The following is a 25,292-nucleotide window of genomic DNA, read 5'->3' on the forward strand; positions in this document are numbered from 1 at the left end:
ATCCTCAGCCGGGGCTCTTGTGATCGTTTGTGACTGGTAACCTCTGATATCGTCTCAGCCTTCAAACTGCAGCTAAGTTACACGTTAAGCTCCACATTTATTCGCTGACTGTGCAAGAGTTTCCTTCAGCCTCGGTGCCAGTGTTTTTTTTTTATCTTTGACAGCACAGTTTGCAACATACTGATTGCGTAAACACCGACTGCCAAAGCACAAAACCACACCATTCTCCAGCGAAGAACAATCAAGCCCTTTGAGGGTCTGATTGTGGCTGATTGTGATCGAATGACTGGCATTGCTCTTTTTTTTTTTTTCTTTTTTTTTTTTGACTCTTATCGGGCCTCCGCAGCCTCGACCGCGATTGTTTTGAGATAAATAAAACACAAAAAAAAAAAAATCATTGTTTTGACTCAATAATGATTTTATACTGTATATATTTGAGAAGGCTGATTTAATAACAAGGCAAAATAACATTTTATTGAAAGGAGTTGGCATCTGGTGCTGTCTTTGTTTTCATGAGCATAAATCATTTTGTACAGTGTGTGTGTGTGTGTGTGTGTGTGTGTGTGTGTGTGTGTGTTTCTGAAATGCAGCTGAAATAACTTGGTTCCTCGCTTTAAGTATTTGCTTTGACTTCCACCTGACCGTACGATTTGATTCCTGTTTGGCATGAAAAAGCAGCGTCCGTGCCCACGACATTACTCTGATTCTAATATAAAAAAACAACATGATGTGTGTTTTTAATGGGAAGGAGATTTCTAAGAGGTGGAATATTCCCTACCAAAGGAGCATTACAGGTTTATTTCCAGTCTGAATCCAGCATGTCTTTTTATTTCAGAGGCTGGCTCTCTGGGTTCACTGCCACACTGTGATAAATCTCTGGAACACTGTCTGCTTGGAAAGCTCTCAGAAACACTCAAAACTGCTATGCTGTGCACATGTGCCGGAGAGAGAGAGATAACGAAAAACAGAGAGCGGAGAGATAGTGATAGAGAGTAGAAAAGAACCTCGGGAGATCCAAAGGAGGAGTGGAAGTGTCTGTGACGACGATAATCCTCCCGGTTGTATTGTCACACAGTATTAAAGCACACGGTCGATAGAGCTGTTACGAGACAGTTCGGAGACAGTGCAACACATTTACTGGTCCGACATTTTATTTAAGCGTACAAATGCAGATTGTGACATTTATGCACGAAATAGAGGCCTAATAATTCACACAACTGAAGAAAAAAAAAGGTGATGTACTGATAACAATCCCACAATGCAATTGAGTGTCTATAACATAGGGAGCGAATAAGGCAAATAATTGAACTTTATTGTTGTTATACTTGTGTAAAACAAAACACAATCTTGTCACTAATCCATATATGTACTATATACTTAATGTATACTTTAAATATATCAAATATTTTCCTATGAAACAGTGGACTGAAAGTATAAAGTCTCACAAAATGGAAATTATGCAGTTTAGTTAATAAAACTCCATCTGTTGTTGGAGATTAATGTTAAAAAACAACTGTTTCCAAGGTCAAGAATATTATTCCACCCTCCAAGTACTTTAAAATGCTAATTAGTGAGTTAAGTACTTGAGTAAATTTACTTTAAAGTTATTTTTTCCAATCCTGCTGGTTTGAATCCACACAAATTACCCTTTAGTGAATACAGTAGTAGCTCCGCTGAAGGCCAACAGTAGAGAGGCCTGTGCTTGTACGGGATTGTCTGACGGCTGTATAAATAATAAAGGAGGGCATTGTATTCTGGTCTCTATAAACAAACAAGACAAATCCCCCCCAAATCCCCCCCCCCCCCCCCAACAGTGCCAGTCAGTCCTGTTTCTTTTTAAAGGGGACGTATCATGCTTTATGTGATTTTCTGTTATTTTTATGCTGGTATGATGTCAGATGTTTAACATGGTCAAAAGTTCCAAAACTTGAGGTTAATTTCTGTAAAAAAAAAAAAAAAAAACCCAACTCTGCTTTCAAGTCAAAAGTCAGGGCTTTGGCCTGCTCTGAACATTTGTAAAGTTACCTCTACTTCCTCCTTGTGATGATGTCAGATTGTTCATGCGTGCCCACAAACGGTTGTGCGTTTCGTAGTCTTTGTTGTTAAGGTTGTTCCACGAGTTGTTCACGTTTTCCACTTGCATATTTCGGATCAGATTCAGGCTCGAACATGCACTAGAGAAGTTTATATTTCATGTAAAGAAGGGGGAAAAAGAAGTAAAATCCTACTACCGCTGTTTGTTTACGTAGCCTCTGAAGCCGACCAATCAGAACAGAGTGGGCTCATCAAGGGGGAGGGGGGGGGGCCTTAAAGAGACAGGAGCCTGTTTCAGACAGAGGCTGAACTGAAGGGGCTGCATAAAGATAAAAACTGGAGTTTTTGTTTTTCAAACTGTAAATCATGCAAAGATATTCCACTAGAGCCCCAGAATATAAATATAGACCCGGAAATGCGCATGATACGTCCCCTTTACAGACCTTTAAAGCCTGCGCTCTGACCTTTGACCTCAGGAGATTTGTTATAATCTCTTATTTTCTTAGTGAAATGGTGCTAAATAACTCAAATGTTAAATCCTCACACTCACTCACTCTCCTGACTTTGTTTGTCGGCCTTAAAGCACGTGGGCTGTGACAACATCCTGGGGTCCGACGCCAAAGAAGATCGATGCCGTGTGTGCGGAGGGGACGGCAGCACCTGCGAGGCCACGGAGGGACTCTTCAACGAGTCTCTACCCAGAGGAGGTAAAAACATGACCACAAGCACCTCAGATTTCCATTACATCTCCATTCATATAGAGCAGCTTCTAGGCTTCTTTTATTCATTCAGTATGAAAAAAAAAAAAAGGGGGGAGCAAAGATCGTGTGTTTTGGTTTGATGACCACATGTGACAAATTTTAACTCACCGGAGATGACTGCGAAGAAAGCTGAAAACAGAGTAAGTCATCGTTTGTCCGAAGGCCAACACATCCCTGAAGCCAGGAAGATAATCTTGTGCCTTTTTTTTTTTTCGCCTTTGTCACCCACCGACAGAGCATATGTTTTTTAGCCGACTAGAATCATGTATATAGAACAAAAACCTAATGTTTTTTTCCCGTTAATTACATCATGGAGTGAGGAAATCAGGAGTAGAGATAGGGGCTCGATGTTGGCTGTAGCCTGTGGTCGTCTATAGAGAGCTGGAGAGAGACAGAAAACATATTTCTCCTTCTATGGTATGGCTAGTAAACCATCTAAAAATACTGTGTGTGCATGTCTGTGTGTGACTGTAAAAAAAAAAAAAAAAGGAGGGGATTGTATTGTCCTCCTGTAGGATTGCTTTGTCCTTTTTGGGTGATTTGGAATTTATTATATATGTGTTCCTTCCCTACGTAATATGATACTGTATGTAGCTTTCTGTCTTTTCCATGTTGTAAAAAAAAAACGTCGTCACATTGAGTGGGAGAAACACCACCGCGATGATGCATGTCCTTCTCTTCCAGGCTACATGGAGGTGGTTCAGATCCCAAAAGGCTCGGTTCACATCGAGATCAAAGAAATTGCCATGTCGAAGAATTACATCGGTAAGCCGTGGCCTTGAGATGATCGAGTCACACTCATAATTAGACTAATATAACACTTTTGTGAGCTTTATTTTTTTTAGCTACACTAGCAAGAAGTTCCCTAGAAGTGAAACCTACTAATTTTAGTGATTGTTTGACTTTTTGTCCAGCGCCACCATGAGGTTTTGTTTATTTTAACAGGTCCTTTAATTTTAAAGTAATTTCTTGGAAATTTTCTATGTAATTTGCAAACTTTTAACAGTTCATTTTTGGGACATTTTACAGAAAGGGTGGTTCAATTTGGTACAAATTATAAGAAAAAATAGTTAATTTGGTAAATACATAGTTGTTAATTTGCAAAAAATCTGAATAATTAGAGTCTTAACAAAAAGATGACATAAAATATTTAGTTTTCATTGTGTAGTTTTGTGTAAAACAATATGTTAGCATATCAGTTGTTTCTTAAAAACTCTATGATGAGCTGATTCCCCAAATTCCCATATACCTCCAAATGATATAACCCTTTCAAAGAAATGTTTGAAGAATTAACGGTTACACAGCAGCTACTTATAGGACATTTACATTACATATTACATTATAGAAAGAAAGTAAGGGATCTGTAAAATAAAGTGCTACCATAATTTTTCACAGCATCTTTAAGAAACAACCTAATGATGTAATATATCATTTGACACACAAAACTATACACTGAAAACTATGTATTTTCTGTGTAAAAGAGTTGATGAGAAAGTAATTTATGGAGGATTTTTGCAAATTAAAAACCACATATGAACCCAAATATAAGCGGGCACTTATCAGCTAAACCAACTTAACATTTATTTCAGTTTTTCTTATAATTACAACCCCCTTTCTGTAAAATGTCCTAAACATTAATTGTTAAATACCTGCAAATGACTCACTTTCCAGCAAATTAGAATAACGTTAAGGGACCTGTAAAATAAAGTGTTACCTTGGTTTTTACCATCTAGGAAATCGTCCATGGAAACTGTTTGGAAAAGGGCGGGCACTTTCAAAAAATACTTGGCAGGTGATTGGATGAACCATCTGTCTGTCACCGTCTTACTTTGCAAGGCAGCTGGACTCACAAGATCACGAGAGAATCCTCATAGGACGCTGATTGGTCCGAATCGCCGGGGGTTCGGACACAAGCGTATAACTTGAAGCCTGACAAGATAGACTCTTGCGTGATCTCGTGATCTTGGGAATGCAGCTGCCTCGCAACTGTTGGATGGACGCTTTTTACAGACATTTGTTGTCCCCAGAGGATAAATCCTAATGACTTTGGTCATCACTTGACTTTCCATTTAGCACCAAAAGCAGGAGAATGTGTGACTTATCCAGAGAAATATCTCAACATCTACCAAATGCATTGGCACACAACACACTCGTGGTTCTCAGAAGATGAATCCTAATGACTTTCATCTAGCACCACCATGAGGTTGACATTTGTGGTTTTAAGTGAAATGTCTGAAATGCTGCCATGGAATTCGGTTTCCCCTCAGATTGAAGTGTAATATAACTTTGATAATCCCTTAAGTTTTCATTTAGTGTCAACAACATCAGGCCAGAATTTCACTTTGTCCAATTTGTCCCATACTTTGGTTTATGACCAAATACTTATAAAACTAATGACACTCCCATCAGGCTAATGAGCAAATATTAGTATGCTAACATGCTAAACTAAGATGGTGAACATTGCTACACATCAGCATTGTCGTTGCTGACATTTGCATTGAGCTCAGAAGCCCCTCTGTGCCTCACAGAGCTGCTGGCATGGCTGGAGTCTCTTGTGGAGACTTGTTTTCTTATCAGTCCATCAAAATTCACCACAGTGTGATGAATTGGCAATTTGAAACATTAAGCTGTTTCATATTATCTGTTCTGTTCTGTGTCAACCACATTTCCAGGGATTTCCTTGTGTCTTTGTCAAGAGCAAATTAGAATATGCCTTTTGTTTTATCTCCTGTTGCTTAATGTGAAGCTATAAAACAGCGTCTGTGAAAAAAAAAAAAAACAACAAAAAACAAAAAGACGTACTTGAATCTTTGCACGTGTTTTGGCCATCTTGGCACCAGACTCATCCGCTCCGTTCCAGACTAAACAAAAACTATTTGCAAGTTGCACTGGCAGCATCAGAACCAAAACAATCAAACAACGGGATTCAATTAAGCCCATTCTGTGTCTTTTCATTAACAAGAGAAAGACATGTGACAGCGTGTTGAATTTATAGCGGATGGTGTTGATGGAGGGCTTAAGTTACACTTTGAACCAGAGAGCTGCGTCAGATTTATAGGGCCGTGGTGACAGCTGCCTGGTCCACCAGGATTATGGGGGATATGATGTCTATATATCAAAGTTTAAAGAGTGCAATTTCGGCTATTGTGTGGACCTGATTTCCCTTCCAAGCAATTTGTAACTTTGTTATGAATTTCATGTGTGACCCCGGCGATAAAGACAATATTTTTCTTTTGTAGCATTGTCTGAGTCCTTGCTATTTAGGTCAGCAAAGTTTGCATTTTTTTAATGTTTTATTAAAGCAAAAAAACCAAGTGAGACTGGAATACTTGTATTCGTAAGACGTATAAACACACAGTTCAAAATAACAAGATCACAATGCTCACAATCAGTGCCAGATGTGCTGAGAATGAATTTATGGAGAAGGGGGATTGTCTTATGTTAAAGAGGAGTAAACTATTGTTCATCTAATCTGCGTAAATGCTGCAGAGGGGAATCTGCAGGCGCGGGCCAGAGAGACAGAATAGCGAGCGGTTGGATCGTTTCTCCTCAATTTGGCCTCATTTCAGCGCAGAGAAAGTGGATATTTTCAGATCTGTTGTGCTTGGAGACCAACTTTTGTTTTGACAACCAGACAGAATGGTATTCATGAGATTCGTCCAGGCTTTCACCTGAAGTGTGTTTTCTTTCTCTTCCTAAATTAGACGTATGTACGTGTCGCTGCACGTGAATGTCCTCATCCGCAGAGTGTGTGTGTGTGCACAGGCACGTGTGTGTGTCTGTCGAGGGATAGAGAGTTGTCAGCGATGATGAAGATGAACAACGGCAGTGACATCACACCAAATGATTGTCTCCACCTGTTGCCTCGGCTACCGTTCCTGTCTGCTTTTGATTTCAGCTTTCTCAAAGTGTTTCGTCTTTTTCTGTTGTTACTCAGCTTTGAAATCTGAAGGGGATGATTATTACATCAACGGAGCGTGGACCATCGACTGGCCCAGGAAGTTTGACATCGCAGGCACGGCCTTCCACTACAAGAGACCCTCTGATGAACCGGAGTCTTTAGAGGCCCTAGGAGCTACCACCGAAAACCTGGTTGTCATGGTAACACAACACTTCTTCTTTTACTGTAATTTAGCCAAGAGTCTCCTGCATCATTTAATGATAACATAGGTTCATGTTGTTAAGGGCTGCAACTAATTATTATTGTCATTATCGATTAATCTACCAATTATTTTCTCAATTAATAGTTTAAGTAACTTCCCGGAGCACCATAGTGTCATCTTAAAAAGTCCAAAACTCAAAGATGTTCAGTTCACCATCACAGCACACTAAGAAAAACCAGAAAATATGAACATTATGAGGCTTGAACCTGTGTTTTTTTGCCATTTTTGCTTTAAAAATTACTTAAACCATGAATCAATGATCAAAATAGCTGTTAATTTTCTATCGATGCACTTTGTTTCTAAGGCCCCGATCAGACAGAATGCTTTTTAGCAGCCTGAGGCGGCTTTTTGTAATTGTTTTCAATGAGAGTGAAGCTTTTTGCTTTTGCGTTGTTGAGCGCTTCGTGTTTTTCTGCTCTATATGCGTGTCGCGTTTTTGCAGGAGCGCCCCGAACACCTCGAGTTGAAAAAACTTCCAACTCAGAGTGGAAAAGCACCTGACGTCATTAGCCTTGTGTGGTGGTGATGACAACAAGCGGAGATAACAGTCACGGGAGGACAAACTAGTGGTGGCTGTTGCCGGATACCTGGAGCTATATGACTTCACTAGCCGTAGTTACTGTGATCCGAACAGAAAACAACAGGCCTGGAATGAGTTTACTTCACAGCAAAGTAACAGTTAGGCTAAGGACAGGTGATTCAGTTGTTGCCTAGCAAGAACAACAAGAAAAAAAAAAAGCAGCAAGCTGCTCTTTTTATAAATTGCAGGCTTCAACAAAAAAGGGCGCCTCACGTTTTGCAACCTGTGAAAAGCGCTCTGCCTGATCGGGGTCTAAGAAATCATCTCTTTCTCTGTCATTTTGGTACAGAGGTGATACCCATGAGACTTTTCTGTTGTTGCTATGGAGAAGAAACTATTTAGAGGCATGAATCAGAGCTTTAGCAATTTCTCTACTACTTTAAGACCTCCAACTTTAGCATTATCAGTGGTTAATAAATCATTTGTTAATGCTTCATAGATCAGATATTATATTATTAGGAGCAATGGTTGGGTCGCCAGGTTGTGAAAAACCCATTTGATGGTATTTCCATTTGGTAATAATGCAGCTATAAATGTTTAAAACGTATTAATAAATACTTGAGGAAGCCATAAAGTTTGTAGTTAGAAGAATGTTGTAGAATGTGAATTAGTTGTTAATAAAAGTGGATTTCGGTTCAGACGTTCTGCAGCTTTGCAGAAGGTCAGAGGTCAAACGGGCCATTGGAGGGTCATCATGACCAGTTAAAGAGCTAAAAAGCAAAAGCAAATGTCTTGCTGGAAACACACATTTCTCACAACCTGGCAACCCAAAAATTGTAGTTATTATTGATTCATAACTAATCTATAAAGCGTTAATAAATGTTTTTCACATTTTAACAAACCCATTATTTACAATTTATACACACTTTATGAAGGGTAACGTATTAGAGAGCACTAACAGCAAACTCAGAACGCTTCAACGACTGTAGTTGGTAACCACTTGATTATAATTGCAGAACTGATCAAAAAATGGACCTAGAATTTTAAAAGTAAATGACTTAAACAGTTAAACGTCTCTACAAAGTGTAATCTGTATCTTCAACTCACCATTTTCAAGGCACACGCAGTAACAGAAAAACATCAATAACTGAATGTTTCTTACCGAAATGCTCCTTGGGAGTTGTACTTCTTGTACTTTTGTCTTGTACTTTTTTTTTTTTTTTTTTTTAAATGAAAGAACCAGATATTTTCTAAAGCAGATGTTCTTCTTTTGTACTGATGATTCAACCAGGGGAGTTTCATGTCCGTCCACCTAATGTTGTCGATACAAGATATAAACAGGACACTTCCGGACACTTGAAATAACTGGCTGGTCCTGTCCTCTTAAACTCAACATCTGGCTGCAAACCTTAGGTGACCCTCAGCCAGTGGTTTGAGCTATTTATATGCGGATGATAAAAAAAAAAAAAAAAAACTTTTTTGGCAGAGTGCAAACACAGTGTCACTGAGAGTCTGTGCTTGCATGTTTTGTGCGTTAGTGTGAATGCACTTAGATTTTTTTTTTAATGGGTTTCATGACAATTTTCTTTGTGCATGTGTGTGTGTGTGTGGCTGTGCGTGGTTGTGTGCTGATGTGAGGCAACTGAGCATTTTCTTGTAGTAATACTCTGTGGTTTCTGCCTCGACATGAATGCTTAAAATACCAGACCACACAGCACCACTGGAATAGACAAGCAACTGGCCACTCGACCACTAGCCATTTCTTTGTGGCTTGCAAAGCTGTGGCTGACTCCCTCGGTCTCTACATCCAGCAGACTAATATAAACCCTCCAGGGCCTCACTGGTCCAGACGGTTCAAACTGCATTTAAAGCTGCCATAATCAATATTTTTATATAAACAAAGGATCAAATGAATACAGTATGTGTCATGTAAGAATTATCACCCAACTCTGCGGCGCTATGGAGCGTTTTAGCATCTTTTTGGTTTGCTTTCATGGCCCGCAACTTTACTGTTTCAGTTCACTCGCTCTCACTCTCTTAAAAGCTACAGTACGCCATCTGCTCATCAACAAACTGCAGACAGACACAGTTAGCATCTAGCTGGTGAACATTGTGAGGTATTTTGTAGCTAAAAAGCCAAATATTTTCCATGGGAGTTGGTGGATACCAAAAACGGAGCTAAAAGCAGAGAGAATGTTGGACTTGGATGCATTAAATGAACATTAACATGATTCCACATGAATCTAATTTTGCTCCGTGTCTGATTTATGTGTAAATAAGCTGCTATTTGTTTGTCATAACAACTTTGTCAGCATATTTTAAGCATAATACCAGTTTAAGAGCAAGAATCAACTCTATATGAAGATTTTTTTTTTTCATACTCTTAGGTTTGTTTTTATACTGAACTCAGAAATGCTACTTAAATTAGCTTCAGCTGCTGGCTAACTGTAATATTTCCCTTTTTCCTGTCCCCACCTGTTGTTTGCTGCTGCCTCTGCAGGTTCTCCTTCAGGAACAGAACCTGGGAATACGCTACAAGTTCAACGTGCCTATCCAGCGCACAGGAAGCGGTGACAATGAGGTGGGCTTCTCCTGGCACCACCTGCCCTGGTCTGAATGCTCGGCTACCTGCGCTGGAGGTAAATCTTCTGGAGGAATCTTTATGTACAATTTTAGCACCGCTGTCAGTCGGGACTTTTCATGGTCACAGATATACGGCTGCAGCTTTTCCTATGTGAAACCAGTGTGGAAGAGCGTCAGGGTGTTCTTTGACTTCAGTTTAACTTCTGACACAAAGGTTAAAATGTTTATGCAGGTGTGTTTTTTCTACTTGAGAAAATATGTCAAAAACTAAACCTCTGTCAGGTGTCGAGGGCCAAATATAGAAACACTCCTATATCAGCATTTTTGCTCTGGTTACATAGTTTTAAATCAACTTTATTTTAAGCGTTGGGTTAGCTGCCTGTCACATGACATACAGTATGTCTTTTATTTTCTCTGTAAACACTGAGTTTCCAAAAAAAAAAAAAAAAAAAATCTGAATTTCACATTCTTATTTTTAAAGTTTATTTTTCTATGAGAGAAGAATATTGTCTTCTCTGCTGTCGACCTTCTCCTGCGTTACGGTGGCCAGTTGCCTTTTGAAAAAGAGCACTCCAAGCATTTTGGTATTGAATACCATAACACGCTGTGGGTGTTTAAATTCTTTTTGAATATTTCTAACCTTCTCAAATATTTAATGTCTCGTATCTTGTGTGTGTGTGTCATTCAGTAAATCTTCCCCAACCAATAATTCCACAAATGCTGAAGAGCAGTGTGCAGAAACCCAGTATCATAATTTGCAATGGGTTTCCAAAATCATTACTTTATAGCTGGAGATTCAGCCTCTAATAAATTCAATATGTATATTTTCCATATTTTAGCCGGAGTAATGAATATGGTGTAATTTCTGTGAATGAGCTGCTCTGCATAGCTTCTGGTTTACCAGCGTTGCACACAGATACGACCACTCTTCCAGAGCGCTTGTCCTACAAAGTCAAACATTCAAAATCTGAAACCGCAGTGAAATGTTGACCATGGCCTCAAGAATGACTAAACCAAACCTTTTAGCCCAAAAGCAATGGGTTTCATGTAACAATAAATAGTGTTTCTTCCCAGTTGTCAAGCGCGGCCTGGACGGGTTTGTAATATTTTGTAAAAGCATGACTGAATAAGCATGTGGGTTTTTCTGAGGAAGGATTTCCAAGTCCAGAGCAGAAGTTTGCTGCTATGCCTTTAGACGGGGAAACACACATGGCCTTCCAGTGTCGTAAACATGCCGTCGCATTGTTGATCCAAATGATCTAATTTGTGTCTACTGTGTGCCTCGGACCACACGGAGCTTTAAATCCGAAAAATGTTACTTAATCATTCACCCATTCGATATAGCTAGCTCAGCTAATCATGAAGTGTTGTTTAATATATCACTACAGCAATAAAATCCCATGAAAAACACCTTTTGACAACCTTACAACTGAAACTCTTTAACCCCATGGTTTGCACTATTCCTCCAAACTGTATTTCACTCTCAGCACAGATGGGTAGATTTTCTATACTTCACGCATATACACACACACATCCATATCTCATTACATCTGCCAGACAAGTCTGCTGCGGGATACGTCCCACGAGGGTCCAAACAGACCCTTTCTGAGTTGGTATGGTACACACGCACACGCGCACACACACACAGTAGGAGGTGTGACACCGATACGGTAGCCCTCACTCTCTCCATTAGAAGCCAAAATAAAGAGCGCTCTGCTCTGTAAAAGTGATTTGCCAAGATATCCTGCAAAGAATCAGGAATTTACATGTCTGGATTTACTACAGACTGAAAGCGATACCATCTCCGCTTAAACACAGCACTCGACACGGCGGCCGGACTCCATGTTTCTGAAGGGGATTCATGTGCGAGATCAGCTGCGCCCTGCGATGCCTTATTGATCACCCCTTTTTCCACTACAGGTTCCCAGAAGCAGGAGGTGGTGTGTAAGAGGCTAGATGACAACTCGGTGGTCCAGAACAGCTACTGCGACCCAGACGGAAAACCTCCAGAGAACCAGAGAGACTGCAACACTGAGCCATGTCCTCCAGAGTACGTAACACTGAGGCTCGATTATTCATTTGATCGGTTGATAGAAGAAATGCCAATCACAGGTTCCCAGAGCCCAAGGTGATGTTTTCAGATCGCTTGTTTTGTCCGACCAACAGTCCAAAACTCAAATATATATATTATACAATGATACAAAACAGAGAAGTGCAGAAAATAACTTTTACCACAAACTTTGAAGAAGAGGATGTTTGGCTATTAGCTTGATAAATGCACTAAATGATTAATCGGTTAAAGTTTTACCACTAAGTCCTGCTCTTTAGCTTAATTTAGCTTGCTTTGTTTAGCTTGTTTTTGTCAAAGAAAGTGTAAAAAAATGTTGAGAGTGTTTACCTTCATCTTAAACCTGCATTAACTGATATTTTTGGACACATGTTTGCAGCAGGAACAAGCTGTAAACACAACACACAGTGATATTATTACTGTTTAAATTGATAGGCAAACTTGTTAGAAAGCAGAGCAACATTTATCAATCATTTGGAGCTATATTTTTGGCCACCTGATGAATTAAAATCCAATATTCACTCTTCTTTTTGCTCTGTTTTGGTCTCCAACTCCTGAGGGAAATGCCTGGCTCTTTAGTTGCTAAATGCTCAACTGTGCTCACCTGCTAGTTGCTAACTTGCTGTTTGGTGCTGAACAGGTGGACTAGAAAGTTTTTAGTGTTTTTTTTTTACTGAAAACAGCGGCTGGCTGTGTCTGCGCTACGCTGGTGAACCAAAACAGTAAAGTCGGGGTCATAAAACCAAAACAATTAGCCGAAAGCCACTAAAACGCTCCTGAGAGCAGAGGTGAACTGCAGAGTCAGTTGATAATTCTCTGTGGGTTCGTCACTACGAGCAACACCTTTCACATAACACAAAGTCATCTGATCCACTGTTAATATAAAAATCTTGAGTATAGCAGCTTTAATTTAATGCTTTTAAAATAAAAACCTTCCATAAAAATGAAACCGACTCATATTAATTCGGTTTCAGTGAGCCCTAGTTGTAAAATGTGTTTGGAAGAAAATAATAAAATAAAATGGCAGTGATTTATAACTTCATATGTTAACTATTTTCAGGGGTTGCCTCGTGCCAAAAATAAGAGCCTTGAAAATGACCACCTGTGTTTGATTGTTTTGGCTTCTTTGCCGATCCTCGAGGGGTAATATACACGTATACAGGTGGAATACGAACTTGTGTTTGGTGGCCAAATGTCCGTAAACTCTATGCTGTAGCTGGAAGCATCCCCAGACTCTCCAATCATGTCTGGAAAAAGAGGGATTAAATGAATCGGGTTAATTAGTTTCAGACTATTTGACAATTATTTGCATGTGAGAGAGTGTGTTGGTGTGTTTCAGCCAAAAAAACTGATAATATCATAAATCTACTGTATAAGTGGCCATTTGTTTTCATACATTCACACTACAGCCTTTGGTTATTTATTTTCACATCTGTATTCAGTGGATTGCAGACTTGTGGTATCTCATTTATTAGTCATCTCATTATTAGTACTTGAGGGTTGTTGCAGTGCATGCGTGTGTTTTGAGTTACAGCGCTGCACATGACGTTTGTGTCTGTTAGGAGGGCAAACGCGCCTTCTGCAGCCTCAGGAGAGGCCGACTTAAGGAGACCATGTAAACACAATTGTTTTAGAATAGCCAGGGTTTTATGGGCTCGAGTAATGAAAGCTAACACAGATGTTTGAACACGTCGTTAATTCTGTATACATTCCTTCAGATGATGTAATATCTCACAGACTGGATGTGTTTGGAGGGCTGTTGTCTGGGCAGTTTTATGATATTAATTCTTCAATCTGTAGACAGAAGGGTTGAACAGTCGACGGTCTAATTTTTCTGGAGGTCATAAACTCAAATGGCCCGGCATGGCACGGCACAGCACTGGACACTAACACACATTTAACAACACGGCGGTTAACGTCTGCTATGTCAAAAGAGTTTATCTGCATCATTTATATTTTAATGAATCTTAAAATGGTTTGGGTGTTGGTATTATTTCCACATTTTTGTTTACGTAGATAAGTTTGGATGTTACTTTAGCAACGCAAAAATAGTTGTAGACAATGTTTTAATGCTATTAAGGAAATAGTTTGACACTTTGGGAAATAAGCATATTTGCTTTCCTCCAGAAAATTTGGTAAAAAGATTGATATCAATCTTATATCTGTAAGCCAAGTATGAAGTCTGAAGCCAGGAGGCGATTAGCCTAGTTTACACTAGATAGCCTAGCCTAGCCAACAAACACAGAAGTTACCCCATATAACTCACTATAAAACCACAAACTGCCGTTTTTACATTACAGTTTGTGTACATATTAAACTAATAGAGATAAAATGTGTTAATTAGTGAGATTTAGGGGAACTGTTTGGCGGATTTCTAAACTTTGAACCAGGCTAGCTGTTTCCTCCTGTTTCCAGTTAAGTTAAGCTAACCGTCTCTTGACTCCAGCTCTGTACTTACTGCACAGACATGACAGTGGTATTGCTCTTCTCATGTAACTTTTGCAAAGAAAACAAATAGGTGTTTTGAGAGTTTGCTTTCTAATATATATTTATCTTTTTATGTTCTATTGGATACCTTAGGAAACTTGCTTGATATGAATTATTGCTGAGGAAAGCAATATTTAGTTTTTGTGAGCATTGTTTTGTTTAGTTTTTTTTTTTTATATGTGTGCGTGTGTCTGCTGTTCTTTTTAAGGGGTGGTGGGTGTATTTAAAATTTTGAAAAAAGAAAGAAGAAAAAAGAAAGTTGTGGCCAAGTTAACATGCTAGGAGGCTGCCGAGGCAAAAACTGGAATGATAAAGGTTTTAAAACTAGATTTTGACACAGTGCCCTGCTATGAAAGATTAATACAGGACCCACTTTTTCACCTTCTCAAGGCTCTTTCCATTTCGGTTTATATTGTGCTTTAGTGGTGCATATTCCCAAACAAATGTGCAATTAATGAAATAACCACAAACCAATTGACACAAAGTGAACTTGGGTGGAGAGTTGCTGCTTTGGCATTTTGGTAATCCTGCCTTGAATGTACAGAACCATAATGTGATTTTACACACTAACAGAGATTACCAGTAGTCTCATAGTAATTAAGTAACCACAGGGAGTAACATCACTGCCAAAAATCACAGAGCTTGCTCATAGCTTTGCTTCTTATGTGCAAAACTGTTTTGTTTCTCTCCTCCAGGTGGTTTATTGGCGACTGGTCGGAGTGCGGTAAGACGTGCGATGGCGGGATCAGGACGAGGACGGTCCTGTGTATCAGGAAGATCGGCCCTGCTGAGGAGGAGACACTGGAGGACACCCACTGTCTGACTCACCGACCTATCGAACGAGAGTCGTGCAACAACCAGTCCTGTCCGCCAAAGTGGGTCACTCTGGACTGGTCGGAGGTAAGACGATATTCTGAGACTTAACTGTTCTCTTTGGCTTCATTGTGCTGTCAAGATCTTCCTCTTACACCTTCTCTTTCCTCTTAAGTGCACACCTAAATGTGGCCCCGGCTTCAAGCACCGCATTGCCTTGTGTAAGAGCAGCGACCTGACCAAGACCTTCCCGCCCGCCCACTGCCCGAGCCACAACAAGCCACCGGTCCGAATCCGCTGCAGTCTAGGACGCTGTCCTCCTCCACGCTGGATCCCTGGCGAATGGGGACAGGTAGGACCGCCTCTGCCTCACATCACTGCCTGATCTAAGACCTAAAAGGCTGTGTTTTTTTTTTTTTTTTTAGCTTGGGCACTATTTCAGTGTCCTGGTTAATCTTTTAAAAGGATAGTGTGAATGTTTAAAAGACAAAAGATGCACGGATATATTCCATGTGTTGGTGAATGGTTAATGTAATTTACACCTGGATGACACGCACTGGGTTCTAAGCAGGCCTGTGACGTGTGTGTGTGCGCGAGTCCAAGTGCTCCAACAGGCCTGGAGTGTGTGATCAGTGGCAGTAATATCCCCCCTGGCTGTTTGAAGTTTATCTCTTGCCTCAGACCAGGCTTCTCTATCACTTCCAGGAACACGATTTAGAGGAAGACCGAGGAGTAGCATTCTTGGGCTCACCCTGACATGACTTAGTGCGCTCAGCGAAGCTGTTGAACACTTTACAACACAGCTGACTCATGTTGGTGAGCGCACGCCAAAAAACGTGCGTCAGAGAGAGTTGTATCTACAAAAAGTATGGCTTGTTATTTTGCAGGGTTTGTTAATAATTTAGTGTAAATGTGGAATTTTAAACAGTGTGCTCTGATGCTTAGAGGACGGTTGTGGGGGTCACTGATGTTCCAGTGGAGGTGATGTCATTGGTTTCAGCTCTGTGTCGTTCAGGTCAGAGGTCAGAGGTCAAGAGTCAGGGAGTCTAGGTCGCAGGCTTCTCCTCATAACGGCCAACATGTGCGTTCACACAAAAAACATCAATAACGTACCTTTACAATTCAATCAGTGCCAATAACAGTCGTAAACAAAGCAGACCTGACTGATAACCTCAGCGTGGTGCATCAAAGAGCCGAGTTGAGGTTAATACCTCACAGAGCAACAGCTGGAGTCTGCTCTTACACAGCACTTTCTCAGGCACTGCAGAGGTGTGTGTACAACCCTCTCCCTCTGTCTCCACCTCTTCTTTCTTTGGCTGTAATTACAAGCTTCGCCCTCGCTGCTCCGATCCCTCGCTGGCCGCCGCCTCTCGAAGCGCCAGAAAGGAGAGATTGTTGCCAGCTACCGAGCGCCTGGTCTCCCGGGGCCAAAAGGTCACCGGTTCAAATCCCACTTAAGTCGCACCATTGACGTACACCATCTGTCATGGCCAGCAGCGAGCCCTAATAAAGACTCTCTAATTAGGAAGGGATGACATGCGGGCTCACTGATCTGAGGCAGCCAGAGAGGATCGTTGAAGGTGACAGAAAGCCTGGTAGGTCTCTCGTCAGCGGGGGCAGCTAGTCGCTGATGCCTGGATTCATATCATAAACCGCTCACACATAGCGATGGCTGACAGGTGTGTTGTTTCTCAGCACTTCCAACGACGGCTTGAACGCGTTGAGTAATTATAGAAATATCTGTTGGCATCTACTGCAATTGTTTTCGAAGGCTTTCTTTTTTTTTTTTTTTTTTTTTCTTCTACAGAAGAGTTTAATAGCCAAAGATACAACTAATCTCAGTTTTTATTACAACTGGCACATTGATAGAAGTCAGTCAAAGACATGCAGGTGCACATTTTAGCTTTTTCACGTGTCAACAAATGTTTTCTCCCTTAGGGTTAGCGCTATGGTCCATTGAATATATTAATTTTTCATTGACTTTTTTTGCTTATTCTCTTAAAAAATTAAGCCAATATGGACCATATGCTAACGGATACATCAGACATTTGATATTGCAAACTGTAAAGCCAATTCATTTTGCAGCTAAGATGCAGAAACAGGAAAAGAACCGCACTTGAATGTTGTTTTCGGTGATAATGATCAAAAGTAGATACACAAGTGCTCAATATACCTGAATGCAAAGTCCAGAAAACCCCTACAGAAAGCACTTTTCAAAAGTTAGAAAGGGTTTTACGGGAAGAAGAAAGAGGGCAATAAAGTACACAGAAGAATGACGTAAAAACAAATATTTAAGTGTACAACACTCAAGAGGAAAGCTATGAAATCAACAGAAAGCCAAAGAAAACAAATAAGTTTTAAGATGCTTTTTTAAAAGGCCTAAGTAGGGGTCACTTTTTTAGCCCGACGTGACCTTCTGAACCCTCTCACATATCTTCTGAATGTCAAGACGAGTCCAAGAACTGCAGTCTGGTCAGCGTCAGTCAAAGAGATGGACTTTCATGTTGGATCTTGAGCTTCTTCTACAATTGATTCCACATCCAAAGCATATGGGCTTGACTCGAGTTGGATGATACTGAGTCTAACTTTGGCCTGTTGGTGTGAAAACATTTGTTGAATGCGTGAAGAAAGAAAATTGGTTTCAAATTAAGGAAACAGTGGATGTAATTTAATATTGCACAAGTCCAATTTACCACATCTAACCAACTAATCACTTGCAGTTTGATAAGTCGAGCACAGGATTTGGATCACGAATCATAGTGCAAGAATTAATGAGTTATTTATTTATTAGATAATGATCGAAACGTCTTAAGTCGACAGACAAGTCCTCATTGCACCTGTGGTCAGCATATTCTGCTGGATGCTTTTGCTGCTTTGCTTCTGGAGTTGCAGCTGTATCAGTTTATTTAATGTTTGTATATAACAGTATGAGCCAGGCTGTAAGAGCATCCATCCAAGAGACACATTTTGGCAGAAGCAAGACCTGATTCAGCCCAGTCTCCTTTCCCGCGTGCGTACTGGTCGCAGCTCAGCTCTGAGTCTGAGAAGAATTAAAGTGGAATTCCTCCGCACAAACAAGAGGAGGCAATTTTCTGTCTGTCTGTTTCTCTTTCTCTCCTTACACATGCACAAAAATGTGCACAAATACCTCGTGAGCTACAGTTGACCTGGATACTCTGCGTTGGGAAACACAGTCACTGACAGGCAGCCAGTTGAATCAGAAAAAAAAAAAAAAAGGGAAGGTGACTGCGGCTGGCTCTGTCTGCTCGCCTGCCTCTCTGTGCCCCTGATGATTGGTTGATTGGATCAAGTTGTGCCGTGTATGTGCGGGGATTACTCAGAACGGCTGAGTGCGTGTGTCTGGTTGCCCAGCACTCAGGGTCAAAGAAGAAAGATGGTCCTCATTCACCTCATTAAGTTAAAGAAACCTCTCTTCTTTGGCTCCCTGTAGAGGCAATAAGTCCTGCTCTGATGTCTTCTCTTACAGTGTTCGGCGCAGTGCGGCCTGGGCCAGCAGATGAGGACGGTGCAGTGTCTGTCCTACACCGGGCAGCCGTCTAACGAGTGCGCAGAGTCCCTCCGACCCACCACCATGCAGCAGTGCGAGAGCAAGTGCGACGCCACCCCCATATCCAACGGCGACGGTAAGACGACCAAACGTGCCCACATCTGAGTCTGCCATCACGTTTTTAATAGCGTTGGCTCGACCCTCGTGTGTGACGAGTTGTCTGCTCGCAGTTTTCATCATGAAGAGAATGTGTGGTCGACCGGGCAGATGCAGGTTTCTATTTTAAAAAAAACTGCAAAAGCCTTCAGGATGGTTTATGTGAATACCTATTGTGCTGTACGTGCATAGCTTTCACACAAAAGGTTATAAACTGTCTCTATCATCATCTTCACTGTTCTACTATGACCTTAACACGCTTGGATGACACACTCCTCTACACTTTGCCAGCTACATTAATCTTTCCAGTGAGGTTGGCTCCTGGTCAAAGCGAAGCAGCTCAACCCTCCATATACACTTACACATGATGGATGGCTATTCAGATGCACAGAGAAGGGCCTTTCGATTAGCCTGAATGGAAAACGTGAGCAGAGTTTACAGGCTGGCTAATGGGATTAGCTGTAGGCTAATTGTTCCTTTACGGACAGCAGTGAGGCAATGTCTCGTTTCATTTGGCTCTGCAGAGGCAGGGGCCGAAGCCTAATAAGGGAAGACACTCTGATCGTGATAAGGCATTTAGAGCACTGGCTGTCCGGCATCCAGCAAGCTGTGTGTGTGTGTGTGTGTGTGTGTGTGTGTGTGTGTGTGTGTGTGTGTGAGTGTGTGCGTGTGCATTGTAGGGATGGCAGACAGCCCAGTTAGTGAATGAGGCCAGGATCTGTCTCAGTCGTAGCCTCTGCGTCCAAGTATAGTTGCAGTTTTATTCTGTTGAGGCCTGAGGGAGATGCACCAGCTTTCATGTGGCATGTCAGCCTCGGTTTGTGCCATTCATGTATTACCGTTACATTCGAGTCACAACGCTAAGTCGTCTCTGAAAATCCCAGAACACTCCACACTTTTCTGAAGGTATTTCCAGAATCCTAAAAGACTCTCCAAACCAAGTGAATGAAGAAAAAATATTCGTCTGCTGCACCATAAAAAAAGATGTTTGACCCATTTCCCAAATTGCAACAGTATTTCATAACCCAGGTAGCAGGAAGTGACAAATGCCTTTGCTCTTTTGGTAAAACACAGCAAACATATTAATATATTACTTTGTATGCAAATGTAAAATATTGGAAAGAAACCAGAGCTGCAATAATTAGTAATCAATTAGTCAACTAATCTTCTACAACTATTTTGATATTCGATTAATTAATTTTTGAAGCGAAAATACCAAAAATATTTAAGATTCTGGACTGTTGGTCGGACAAAACAAGCAAATTGAAATTCATAATGGTAAATTGCAGTTTTTAAACCATTTTTTAATCAATTGATCAAGAAAATAATCTGCAGATCAATCAATAATGAAAATAATTGGGAGTTGCAGCCCTAAAAGGAAAAATCAGTTTGTTTTTTTTAATGCAAAACAACAAAACAGGATAAAAAACTGTAAAACAGTAATGTGTCAAACCCTACAAAGCAACAACATTAACAGTAAAAGATGAAGAATATGCAGCATCTCAGTTGGGTTAATTGTATTTATGCACATCTGAACGTATAGTAGACGTCCCATAAACGTCAAACAGGTGCTGATTCACTTAAAGAATGTAACCAAGAAAAATGAAGGTTGGCGCACTGCAGCTCCATTAGATCTGGTTTATTGATATCTCAATATCAATAAACTGCATCTAATGGAGCTGTAGCTCGCCAACCTTCATCATCTTTTTTATGTATTTATGTAGAGTCATTTGTTTATAGTGATGAGGTTTTGGGTCACCGCCATACCCTAAAGACTAAGCTGTTGATTAGAGGCCAACAGCTGTCAACTTTAGTATGATGCTTTTGTATAATACTAAGGTTTAGTATGATGATAATGTATTTTATATTTAGATTTTTTCATTTTGGTTCATGTTAGAGACATACTGTATATCATTTCTGGCTACCATCTTTGTTTGGATTGGGAAATAGAGGCGTAACTTTGGAAACGGTTTAAAATCTTTTTTTTTTTTTTATCGTGCATTAGACTGAATATTTTTACATCTAGATGATTAGAGGAGTCTGGAAATACCTTTAGAACAGCGTGAAGTGTTGTTAAACGACCTTCTGGCTTTTTTCAGAGATTGCCAGGTAATTATTGTTTTTTTTTTTTTTTTTTTTTGGAAAATCAGTTGCTTAGTGTTGTGACTCAAGAAGAGAGTCATACTCATGAAAAAAAAAACCTCATAAAACATTAAAAAGTTATTCAGGAATCTTATTTAAAATGTATTAAAATTCTTCACCCCCTTTATTTCAGAACATCTGTCTCTAACCCAGCTCGTTTCTTTCTCTTTCCAGAATGCAAAGATGTAAACAAAGTGGCTTACTGCCCGCTGGTACTGAAGTTCAAGTTCTGCAGTCGTGCGTACTTCAGACAGATGTGCTGCAAGACTTGCCAGGGGCACTGACCCTTGGAGCACAAGAGCGAAACGAAGCGAGAGAGAGAAAGAGAGAGAGAGAGAGAGAGAAAGAGAGAGAGAGAGAGAGAGAACAAAAGACAAGAAAGATGGAGGGAGGCTGATACGGCACTGAAAAGGGAGAGGAGAAGAAGAAGAAGAAGAAAAAAAAAAAGACTGAAAAAAACTTAACTCTGGACCAGTGGAAGAAAGGGGATCTGCGCTGGCGAAAAGAGCGGGAGAGAAGAAAGGATTTCCCTGTTTATCACACCTGATCCTCCTGCCCTCCATCATGGTGGAATCCAAACCACTGCTCAGCCCATAACGCTGACACAAACTTTTAATTTTTTTTTTTTTTTTTTTTTTTTTTTTTTTTTAAATTTTCACTTCTGTGAAGTGGAACTTGGAAGATTATTTGTTGGTGATGTTATTTTTATTATAATAATAATTATTGATATCATTGTTAGTCTTCCTCCGTTGTTTTGTTGTTTTATGAATCCAAAGTGCTGGACACATCGCTCACAGAGGATGTACCCCGGAGATGGACAGACGGAGGGGGAGGACTCCTCACTACGAGAGGGGGGATGGGAGTTGGAGGTGTCGGGCTCCTGTCTTTTTGGGACGACTGTGATGGTGCTATTTTAGCAGGCAGACGTTTGGCTTCGGTGCACTTTTTTGTGTAAATACTTTGCCAATTACCGCTCATATACAACCCCATCAATGTACTGTATATTTATTGTACAATTCCAAACAGAGTCAAGACATTGTCCTCTGATCATGTTTGTGTCAGATAGTAACCTACTGTCTTGGAAGGGAATGTAATGTGATTGAAAATATTACATACTGTAACATACGCTAAACCCTTATATACTGTAAGGATTTGTATATTATATATGATGTTAATCCAGGACCAGAAAATAACACGTGGTTATAGGAGGATTTTTAAAAACACTTTAATTTTTTTTTTCTTTCCCCAGACGGGTGCCTTAGTTAATAATACTCAAATAAAGCTCACCCAGCGTCAGTCAGCTCTGACCATTAGTCCAAAGTAGTATGAAGATATTGTCAGACGGTGCCTGGGCCACATGAAACACTGTTACCAAACTGGCCTTTACTAAACATCCTATTGAGGAGCTTTCCGTTCACGATTGAAGGTTTCATTTTGAAGGAGCATATTCTATAAAGCAGCTTGTTCATTGGAATCACAACACACAGTCACTATTTCTTACTCTCTTCAAGCTGGATTATTTAATCAAATGTCACTTAGCTGTCATATTTTTTGTATGTCAGCAGCAAGCTAAGACTTAAAAGAACTGCTTAACATTTTGGGAAATACGCTTATTCGCTTTCTTGTTGAGAGTTAAATGAGAGTCTCATGTTTGTACGCTAAATATAATTCTACTTCCAGGAGATTGTTAATATAGCTTAGCATAAAGACTGGAAACAGCTAGCCTGGCTCTGTCCAAAGTTTAAAAGCTTACTAATTAACACATTATATCTCATTTGATTAGTCGATTTATTGATTAGTCAATCGACAGAAAATTAATCCCCAACTATTTTGATAATCAAATATTAATCTTGAGTCATTTTTTAAAAGAAAAAATGCTCTAATTCCAGCATCTCAATTGAGACTATTTGAGTATTTTGGGGATGTTGACTGTTGGTCAGGACAAAAGAAGACATTTGAGGATGTCACCTTTAGTGTTAGAAACACTATTTTCTGACATTTCATAGACCACACTAATTGTCGAATTAAAAATAATGATAGTTTCAATCCTACATTTGTTTAAAGTCACCGCACCTGGCCAAGAGACAGTCAGACACATAACTCCCCCAAAAAACCCATTTTATCATCTCTATACTTCTGTTCTTGTATTGATTAAACAAACAAACAAGATAAAATGTTCATTTGTGAGCTTTTAAGGTGCTGATAGGCAGACTTAATTTAAACTTTGGACCGGGCCAAGCTAGCTGTTTCCCTCGGTTTCCAGTCTTTATGCTAAGCTAAGCTAACCATCTCCTGGCTGAAGCCTCACATGTAGCGTACAGACTTGAAAGTGGTATCGATTTTCTATTCTAACGCTCAGCAAATAAGCCAATGGGCGTATTTTCCAACACGTTGAAGTATTCCTTTAAGTAAATATACACACCCTTCACATCCATTGTGGATATGTTGGCAGACCACGCTAATGTGGTCCCTCCCCTGGGGAGGGGAGGATGTAGACACACCTCCCCAGATAAAGTTTCCCCCTTGTCCTCTTTCCCTTTCCTCTCATGTCCTCTGTCCCTCCTCTACTCCCATCGCTGACGGAGAACAACAGTGAAAAGACAAAAACAGCCAACTCAATGGTGCTTTTCCCCTCTTTTATTTTTATTTTTTTAAATTTCCATGGAGTACTGTGTTTACCTCTTCTTTTCCTCCCGCTCTGCTCCGAGGGTTACGGCCTTCCCAGGCTTCTGGTGCTATCAAGTGGGTGCTTCCATTCAACCCTCTCCAGAGTGCTTAAAAGTGAGGCTGGATCCAAACAATATGAAATAATATCCTTGTCAATATCTCTGTTGGTAAATGCTGGTCATGTTATTGTTTTGTTTGTATCTGTTTATACCTCACACTGGGAATTTTTTTTAACCGTGTATTTTTTGTTTGTGCTACCAACAAAAGGACACTCACCCAGTTATAACTGATCCCTTTACCCAGGTGACATTTCTGCTGGTGTAGGGGGTTGTGAAAGGGAAACACCTATGAAACGTCTCCATCACACACATTTGTTATGGAGGTCCATTAGGAGTCCTTGAAATCTGAGAGACAATGCAGGAGTGTGCAAGGATCTCATCGGAGCTGTTAACAACTAATTTCTATTTTGCTGCTGCTACTTTTTTGTAGCCACCTTCAGTATGACAATGTCGGGCAGATTTTATTGGTTACAAAACCTTGAATGAGGCAGTTGGGAAAGGACAGTGGATGCTGAGAAGCATTTGAATCCAAACAGCTCGGACTAACGCTACTGGCTGTCGGATACGGAGCCTCCAGAAAAAAAGAAACTGAGAAGAAGTGAAATCAATCAAACTGGTACTCATTGCTGTGAACTTGGATGTTTGAATGTCACATTGCTTATACCTGTACCTAAAGTGCAAGAGAAATGTAAAGCATCATGTGATTAGTTGCATATATTTTATATTCAGTATTAATGTTGGTACACTGTTACTAATTTTTTTTTCAAATGTAAATTATATGCTAATTTATTGCGTTGTCTCACTTGTACATTTATTTCACTGCATGCAAATTGAAATTTAGCATAGTGAAAAAAATGCAGTGATACAGCCCTTCACCAACATTTTTTTTAAAGTAGATACAATAAAAAGAGCAGCTTTTAAAGAGACGCAGTGTTAGTGCATTCATTCCTCCCCTCCCACGCTTTTAGTCAAAGAGGAAAAAGCTCAACATACACCGAGTATCAAATAATAAGTGTTGGTGCCAGGGTGGATGCTCTGTTCTCACAGGCTTTAAGAGATATATACTCTTGTCCTTTCACTCAACTCTTGGAAAGCTCCCACAGCATGAGAACAGCTAATGGCATCACACCAGGATACCCGTTACCACCACTGAAGAAATCCATTCATTCGCTGCCTCAGTTTAGGGTGACCGAATCGGAGAAGGAGGGTAAGGTTTGTAAAAGCTTTTGTTCTTACCTACCTAACTCCCGATACGCCAGCTCCATCATCCTTTGAGATACAAACATAATGCACGTCAGCTGTCAAACACCTTTCTGAACTGTCCCAGCTCT

The 25,292-nt window shown here is 40.3% G+C and overlaps 1 protein-coding gene and 1 long non-coding RNA gene across 2 annotated transcripts in view; both read left to right on the forward strand.

Annotated features, from left to right (window-relative positions):
* adamts6 (ADAM metallopeptidase with thrombospondin type 1 motif, 6) overlaps window positions 1-22,503 on the forward strand; it is a 66,911-nt gene extending 44,408 nt beyond the window's left edge. The window contains exons 16-24 of the mRNA XM_044334328.1: window positions 2,618-2,741; window positions 3,480-3,560; window positions 6,733-6,896; window positions 9,979-10,117; window positions 11,982-12,111; window positions 15,312-15,516; window positions 15,605-15,781; window positions 18,917-19,073; window positions 21,410-22,503. Coding sequence (XP_044190263.1) covers window positions 2,618-2,741; window positions 3,480-3,560; window positions 6,733-6,896; window positions 9,979-10,117; window positions 11,982-12,111; window positions 15,312-15,516; window positions 15,605-15,781; window positions 18,917-19,073; window positions 21,410-21,519 — 1,287 coding nt within the window. The 3' untranslated portion in view covers window positions 21,520-22,503. The remainder of the gene's footprint in view (window positions 1-2,617; window positions 2,742-3,479; window positions 3,561-6,732; window positions 6,897-9,978; window positions 10,118-11,981; window positions 12,112-15,311; window positions 15,517-15,604; window positions 15,782-18,916; window positions 19,074-21,409) is intronic.
* A 552-nt stretch (window positions 22,504-23,055) lies between these two features.
* LOC122968534 lies at window positions 23,056-24,753 on the forward strand. Its single transcript, XR_006398841.1, has 2 exons — window positions 23,056-24,016; window positions 24,206-24,753. It is a non-coding gene; the product is annotated as an uncharacterized LOC122968534 (long non-coding RNA).
* Window positions 24,754-25,292: the final 539 nt, after the last annotated feature.

Source organism: Thunnus albacares, chromosome 18 (genome assembly GCF_914725855.1).
Source record: "Thunnus albacares chromosome 18, fThuAlb1.1, whole genome shotgun sequence".
Classification (NCBI taxonomy): Eukaryota; Metazoa; Chordata; class Actinopteri; order Scombriformes; family Scombridae; genus Thunnus; species Thunnus albacares.